At 29.4% G+C, this 8,545-nt stretch overlaps 1 protein-coding gene across 1 annotated transcript; it reads right to left on the bottom strand.

Annotated features, from left to right (window-relative positions):
- Positions 1–2,622: 2,622 nt before the first annotated feature.
- LOC129616490 (uncharacterized) lies at positions 2,623–7,013 on the bottom strand. Its single transcript, XM_055532142.1, has one exon. It carries the CDS (start codon positions 3,951–3,953, stop codon positions 2,628–2,630), a length of 1,326 nt encoding a protein of 441 aa, XP_055388117.1. The 5' UTR covers positions 3,954–7,013; the 3' UTR covers positions 2,623–2,627.
- Between the last annotated feature and the right edge of the window lie 1,532 nt (positions 7,014–8,545).

Genomic DNA, 8,545 nt, shown 5'->3' with positions numbered 1-8,545 from the left:
CCGCAGTATCTTTCTTAATTACCTTGCACAGCTTATTATAGCGCTTTTTCAATTTCACATTAGAATGGTGCTTATATAACTTAACTCTTAATTTGTTTTTCAATTTCACTTTTCTCAACAAGACATCATTCATTCAAGGTTTTAACTTTTTATTTTTCATACTTGGTCTAACGCTAAATGTACATTGGGAAATATAGCTGCTTAAAATCTCAATGAATTTATTGTATGCCAAACTAGCATTTGATTCATTGTAAACAGCATCCCAAAATTCAAACAGAAGCATGTTATTTAGTCTATTATAATCTATTTTTGTAATGGAAGCAGTAATAGGAGTATTATTTGCTTTATCAACCTTTAAAGACTTAACAAGTAGTCCAATCATGCAGTGATCTGTAATTTCAAAATTAAACACACCCTTTTCACATGACTCCAAAGGAATAACACCAAAACGAGCATGAATATGATCTAAACAAGACCCAGAACTAATTCTAGTAGGTTAATTAACAAAAGAAAACAGTCCGTTATCGGCTAAAATTGAAAGATAATAATCAACATTTTCTGTATTGCTTAAAGAGTCTAAATTGAAGTCACCAACAATTATCAAATTAGAAGAATTTATATTTAAAAGCAAATTATTGAATTCATTAAGAAATACATTAACTGAAGAACTGTGTAGCCTGTATACACACATAAAAGAAAGAGAAATATCATTAATTTTACAATCAATTTTTAAAATATCAGCAGATTCAAGACTATAATTTGTAATATTTGAATACGAATAAGTATTTTTTACGAATACACCCACCCCACCAGCAGCATACGACTCATTAGTATTTGCAAAAAAAGAATAATTAGGAATGTTATACTCAACTAATTCATTTTCAAATATCCAAATTTCAGAAATAAAAATTAAGTCCGGCTTATTAACAAAAGTTTCTAAATGCACTAGTAGTAAATCGAAATTTTGTCTTAAACTTCTTATATTTTGATGTACAATAAAAAACATGTTATCATCAGAGGAAGTTTCGAAAACACTACTACAATTTAAGACGGAATTGTCACTATAACTAATATCCAAATCTAAATCTAAGTTATTTTGTTCAAAAATCATTTACCTAGAGGTTTCATAAAATTGTACAACGCCAGTATTGTTCTTTGTAGATATTCTCTGTACTTACTAGTCATGTGGCTTCTGTATGTCTTCAAATCATTAGCTACTTCCTTTTGAGAGATACCAATCTGTTCATGATACTGATCATAGATATTTCGTAGCTTTACCAAGCCAGTTGGAAGACCTTCTTGATTTATCATAACTTTAATATTAACATGAGTTATTCCATCGACACATACATCATTATTATCAAAAAGGTATGCTAGGTAAAGTCTTACATTATTATAAATTCTATGATCTCTTAGACGTGAAAGAACATATATTCTGTCACCTTGTTCCAGAGATTTTTGAGTTAAATTAACAATTTGTGGGAGCATTGGACTAATAAAGCTTGTTTCTTTTGTATCACTGCAGGGGTTAAGTGTTTCGCCTTGTACCCAGTTGGAATACTTTTTTGATTTTTCAGTATTATTCATCGAGTCAGCATTTAAAGCGTTGAAATTTCCAGTACTAGCATCATTAGCATCATCGCTATTTATATTAATATTATAATTACTTTTAACAGTACAGGTATCCCTTGTATAACGCGATAGTTACGTTCCAGGGAAATTCCGCGTTATGTGATTCGCGTTATATAAGACTTAGTTTTCATATAAATTTGGGGGTTATGTTCCAATAAGTTTTTTTACAAAATAAAATACATATTTAATAAGAAATAACATATATTTCAACTCAAAACTAAAATTCAGATTTTGTTTTAAAATTAAAACCATAAAATAAAAATAATAACAATTCAAAAAACAAAATAAAATAGATTCATGCATATAATTAAATTTAAAAAAAACTAAAACAAACTTCATTATAATTAATCTGTTTCGCTGTCTTCAAACATCCTACTTCGAGAAAGTTGTGAGCGTTATAGGAGGAGCGTCTCGAAGGCAAAAATGGGAAATTCCCGGTTTACATTGTAAACAAATATGAATACACATCCCAATAGCCAAAATGATTGTGAAAAAAATGATAAAGATATTTTTATTGGATATTGGGATTTTCAACTTCGCGTTATAAAAGTCCGAATTTCGCGTTGTACTGAAACCGATTTTTTTTCCAAATCGCGTTATATCGAAAACGCGTTGTATAAGTACCGCGTTATATAAGGGATACCTGTATTATTATTGTTATTATTATTATTTATATTTTTATTGTTGTTAACATTATTATTATCATTGTTGTTATTATTATTATTATTTGTATTCATACATTTACGCTTTATTTTTGAAAAGTATCTATTCAGCACTTTTTTATTAAAAATTGTGAAAGAACTTCCAGCAGGCGAAAATAACTTTGCAGGTGTCACATTATTTGAGGTAGAATTTGATAAAGGTTTCGTCACTTCGTTGTTTTCATTTGTTAACGTGTCATTCGATATTTGAGTTTTTAATTCACAAACATAGGTAGGTTCCAAAATTTTGAGCATATTATTTTGTGATAAATCATTCTCGTTAAACTGTAGTTGCTAGTAACCAATTTTTTTCCTTAGCATACTTAGTTTGTTTATGTAAACTGGACATTCTTTACTCAAAGTTTCATGACCAACATCAAGGTTAAGTTTTAATTTATCATTAGCAACGAAACAATTAATGCACTTAATAACTTTTTCCTTTTTGCAATCTCTGCTTTTATGTTTACCTAGGCAGTTCAAACAATTTTCCTCGTTTTTACTTTCAGCCGCTTTGTGATTAAACCCATTACATTTGCAACAACGAAGAACACGCAAAGCGTCAAACACCTTACAACGTTCCCATCCAATTGAAACTTTCTCATTTTGTAGAACTCTAGGAAAAGATTGATTGTCTATTTCAATTATAGCGTTGTACTTATCCTCACTCTGTTTTTGAATTTTATACATCTTCATAATTTTTAACTCACTTGTTTCAAGATGAAGGTTTTGAGCTTTCAACTTGTTTTTCAACTCAGCTTCAGAATATTTTGCACTAATATGGATAACTTCAATTTTTGGTTTTATCTCTGATGGTATTTTTACTTCATATTTTTCATCCAGATTGTTTTCAAGTGCTGATTTAATTTTCTTTCTTTCTTGGCTGTCATCAGTTTCAACAATAATAACCCCATTTCTTCTGTTTTCTATATTTTTAATTTTGAAAGCTTTAGGGTCGACCTTCTTACTCAAATCAGCTCTTGTTACATTGCACTTTTGTTTAGTAACTGGCTTGATTACTAGCGGCAGTTGCTTTTTCATTTTAGGAATTTTTTTGCTTATTTCAGCATTTTTTACTATGTCAGCAAACGAAAAACTTTGACCTACATTCATTTTTGCTTCACTGCCGTTTAAATTTTTAATTTCTTTACAAAGTTCATCGGTCTTTAACAGACTTGAACTTACTATACTGTTCAGTTTTTCTGAATCAGTTTTGAATACTTCCGTTATTTTTGATACTTTTTCAAATTCTTTTTCCTGTGCTTCCTTAATTCCTTCAAGACGTTCAAAATATCTGTCTTCAATAGCTCTTAGCAACTCAATTACTTCCTGTTCATTCTTTTTTATAGCACTTTCGAACTCTTGTTTGTACTCATTTAAATAATCATTGTTCTTTTTGACCGCACAATCAATGTTCTGTAATATTATATCCACATTTTGAATGTATAAAATGCATTCATCACAAATGAATTTGATGCACCTATTAGAATCTAGAAGATTGCTCGCTGCTTGTTCTAAACCTGAGCATTTGATAGCACTATGGTAAATTTTACCACAGACACCAGCACATCTTATTCCTGTCTCACCTCTAATTTTAGTTCTACATTTGGTACATTCCGCCATAACCTGAATAGTTACCGGAACAACTATGCAAAACGCGCGAATGCAAATAAAAATTAATTAAACAATATTTTATCCGAAAAAAATAAACACGTCCGATAATTTTGATTGATTTTGAATGATTGATGATTTTGAATCTTCAAGGTTTTCTGATATATTTTTCGTTATAAAAAAGTCAGCAACATCAGGAATCTTATTAGTGTCAGTAGTTCGGTAAGAACGAGTGCCAGTGCAGTGATAGCAATAACCTAATTCTTGAATAGCTTTTCTTAGCTCTCTTCCTCTAGTTGAGGTGATTCTAGAACCTAAATTTGCATGTTTGGCATTATAGTCATCTCCTATTAGATATCTATGTCTATGTTTGTACAGGAGATCTTCAAAAGTATTTTTCTTAATGCTGCCATTTGGTGGACAGTATACAGCACCAACACATAAAGTCCTGTTTAGTAGATTTAATTTTTATCGAAATAAGCTGAATTTTAGGGGTTTGAATCTTGAGTTCTTCATTATGTTCTATACTTTATTTTATTCTTTTATTAATAGTATTGCACTCATCCTCTTGGCTGATTGTTGGGATGTATGTTACCGCTGTATAGCAATCATAACCTTTTATTTTAAGGCCCGTATAATATGTCAAATGAGCCTCCGACAGCAAGCAAATTTTTGAGACGTTAAGAACACTATTAGTATTCTAAGTTACTACCCGTACCTCACTTACGTACATCTTTTCCTAATTTCTTTGGTGTCCCCGTACACACCTCAGAGTATCTATTTTCTATTTTTAATAATCTTTTAGAGATCTCATGCTCTGACATAATCAAGAAAAACATATGTTTCGACAGCTGTATGATTTTATAACTTTTTAAAACACTAAATTTTACTTTCCAAAACTGAAAAAACTTTAAACATTAAGAAAATGAGAATGTCATCATTTTCTCTCATTTTTGTTCAAAAAGTATTATCCCAGACACCTTGCATGCAAAAACTTTATAAAGTTTTTAGAAGTTTTTAAAAACTTTCTTATCTCAGACAGACTCATTATATTACTAAAATTGAATTAAGCGCGAATCTGTTTTTATTTTATTTATTTTCTTGTTTTTTTCAATAGATTTGTTGCAATGGAACGAAAAAGAAATTGGACATAGAATATTTTCGTTTCCTTGAGCGAATGAATCACTTAATATGAGCTCTTCGAAAATGCCCAATCAAATATCTTTAAAGAGTCATACGTTATCTAGATATAATTAAAAAATACAAAAATTTCTCGAAACGATCAAATCTCGAAACGAAAAACAAAAAATCAATTTTGATTTTTTTATTTCGAGAAACATAGAAGTAGACAATTAATAAAAATCAAATTTTAAACATAGAAGTTAAACGCTCGTTTATTAGGAAATGTTTGTACGATACCATACTTATGTATATACATATATCTCATATTGTAAAATTGTTACAAAAGAAATTTTTTCTAGTTTAAAATGAGAAGTTGCCATATTAGACGCTTATTATAACGGTTGCGGATTTTGATTTTTATTTCAACTATATAACCTTTGCTTTTGATTTTTTTAATTGGGTATTATTCATTTGCGCATAAATATGACACACAGGTTGGAAAGTTATTCAGTTATAACTGAAGGTCATGATTTAGAAGGGAAATACATAACTAAGAATTTTGTTTTACAGAAATAATGCTCTCATTGCGATCTATTCTGTTTATAAAGTTTAAATAAAGAATCCATCAATTATCCAAAATTATCAATAATTTTTCCCTTCTCTCTTATGTTAGTTCCTTTTAAATATGTGCACCAAAATTTGTAATAGTTAAATAAACGGACTTCACTTAAATATGTTCTAATTCCTTCGGATATACATTAATGGAATATGCTAAACAATTTTATATGAAAAGTTTCTAATAAAGCGAAAGAATGAAGAAGAATTTATAAAATTTCGAATTTTCTTTTATTGCTTATGTCGGGACAAAATCAAAGCAAGGGTTTCAAATTTTAATACTCTGTTACGCTGTAAATGATGCACACCACAAAAACGCAAATATGTTTTTATTCTGTGCATGTTTTTCTCTATCAATTAAACTTGGTTTTTTGGAGGTAGCAAGACTTTAAAAAAAAACCTAAAACGGGATATATGGAAGAAAATCAACACATTATATGTAAATAATGGATTGAACCGTTTTATTTCAAACTTATAGATCCACGAATAACCTATGGAGTATAGAGCGCATAAAAATTCCATCCATCATATGACATTGTAAATTAAGGAAACTCATTTAATTTTACTAGATTAGATAAGGCTTCTAATTAATTTTATTTTACTAAATTATTTATTTTATAAAAATACCAGTAAAAAAGTTTAAATGAAATTATTTTCTTTTTAGTGAAAAGGATATGTAGAGCTATATTTTGGCCATGCGATTTACTTCGCTGGGTATCAATACCACCAAAGTATGTATGACGCTAGCGTCGAAGTTTTCATAACAAAGTATTTAATCCAAATTCTTAGGAAATGTTGTAATTAAACATTTTATAGAAACAACTTGGGATAATATAGGATTTAGGTTATTTTTGTAAATTTATCAGCGTAAAAAATTAGCATTAATAGATCAGCAAGTCTGTTTACGTGTACAGCATTCTTCTTCTTTTTAATTAACTAAGTTTTAGTTTTACTTTTAAGAATTTTGTACAATTATTATAATATGAATCAATTGTAAGAAAAATAGTAGCTAATTTTTAAGTTTAGATATTTATTTAATTAAAAATAAAAAATTAGAAAATAAACAATCTAAAAATTAAAAAGAATTAAAATGAGCAAGAGAGAGAATGTTAAATAAATAAAAGACAAAAAAATAAAAACATTTGAATATTAGGTACTAAATTTTTAGTTATACATAGTTTAATGTAAAATATAGGTAAAGTAAAAACCAAATTATTACTACCAAATAATTTTATTTTTTCAATCGCAGAATATGTTGCGTTTTAATGTTTGTTTTATTTTTCAAATAAAGACGTATTTTAAAGCGATTTAATAAATTATTGTTTTCATATCTAATCAAAAGCTAAGTTTTATTTGTCAAATCTTCATTTTTAAAAAAAAATGTGCAAAGATCATTCATCCCGTACCATATATCTGTCAGCAGAATTCTCTAACGACACATGATTTTTGAACTATTAACGTAAGCAAAATCCGAACAGCGAATCACATTTTTATGAATACATATTACAATGAAATTTTTCGCCATCATTTTTTTTTAGAAAGGGTCACGTGGTCCCTTTTCTAAAACTATTTGAAATGTCGGAAAACTATATCTACATATGTACATATATGTACTATACAGGCTGCCCGCGACTCACTGGTATTCCCGAAGATTAAAAAAATTTCTTTTTGTTTGAAAAATACTTTGTTCTAGTTGATTTTCTAAGGTTCCCAGTTTTTCGCCTTATTGACATGTCATTTCTAAAATTTTTCCCAAATTATGTTATACTAAAATGAACGTCAGAATATAGGGCTCTTCTTCCTGTAAAAAAAATCGATAGAGCTAAAAAATTGAGAGAGCTAAGAGACAAGGCATTGGAACATTTGATGAAAATCATGAATGCAGCTATAGATTATGTTTATGTTCCTTGGGCTTGGAAGGTCGCATGCCCAAACCAGGGAAAACCTTGAGGGAAATAAAGTCCTATAGGCCCATTTCACTGTTACCAATGATGTCTAAGCTTTCTGAAAAACTACTATTAAAGAGATGAAAGCCAATAATAGAAAATAGGAGCCTCATACTAAACCATCAGTTTACGTTTAGAAGAAACCATTCTACAATAGACCAGATCTATACAATAACGAATATTATAGAAAAAAGCTTAAAAAAAACCAAATGACTCCTCTATATTTTTAAAAGTAGCACAGGCATTCGACGTAGCACAGGTTTGGCACAAAATCTTATATTTAAGTTAAGACAAGTGATACCATCACCATTTGTAGCAATTTTGGAATGTTTAGAATTAATTTTGGAATATTTAGAATTAAACAAGACCCTGAATTCGCCACTCTAAGAGAAATAAGTTGGGTATTGGGCCCAACATTGTACATGCTTTACACGAGTAACCTACCACAAATAGTGGCTACGGTAGCCACTTTTGCTCACAATACTGCAATATTGGCAGTAGAATCGAACATTGACGATTCGACAAAAAAATTACAGGAGGCAAGTTACAAAATAAGCCAGTGGACTAAAGATTGGAAAATGAAGTTGAATGAAGCAAAATCGGTTGAAGCAGACTTCACCAGTCGAAAAATAGTGAATCCACCACAAATTAACTTAAATGGAACGAACGCAACTTAGATGTAAAGCTGGTCAAGGTGGAAAAGGCATATAAAGGAGAAACACATAGAAACAGAAAATAAATGTAGAGAAAATTGTACGCTCCTAGGTCGTGAGTCCAATTTGGCAATTGATAATAAAGTATTGATTTATAGCCAAATCATAAAACTAATATGACTATATGGCATTCAACTGCGGGGTTGTGTCAAGAAAACTCACATGAAGAAAATTCAAGCCTTACAGAATAAAGTTCGCCATGGTATGT

Source organism: Condylostylus longicornis, unplaced genomic scaffold (assembly GCF_029603195.1).
Source record: "Condylostylus longicornis isolate FDR11 unplaced genomic scaffold, ASM2960319v2 ptg000226l, whole genome shotgun sequence".
In the NCBI taxonomy this organism is placed as follows: domain Eukaryota; kingdom Metazoa; phylum Arthropoda; class Insecta; order Diptera; family Dolichopodidae; genus Condylostylus; species Condylostylus longicornis.
Note: the sequence above shows the minus strand (reverse complement) of the source record. Positions and strands in the feature narration are given on the sequence as shown.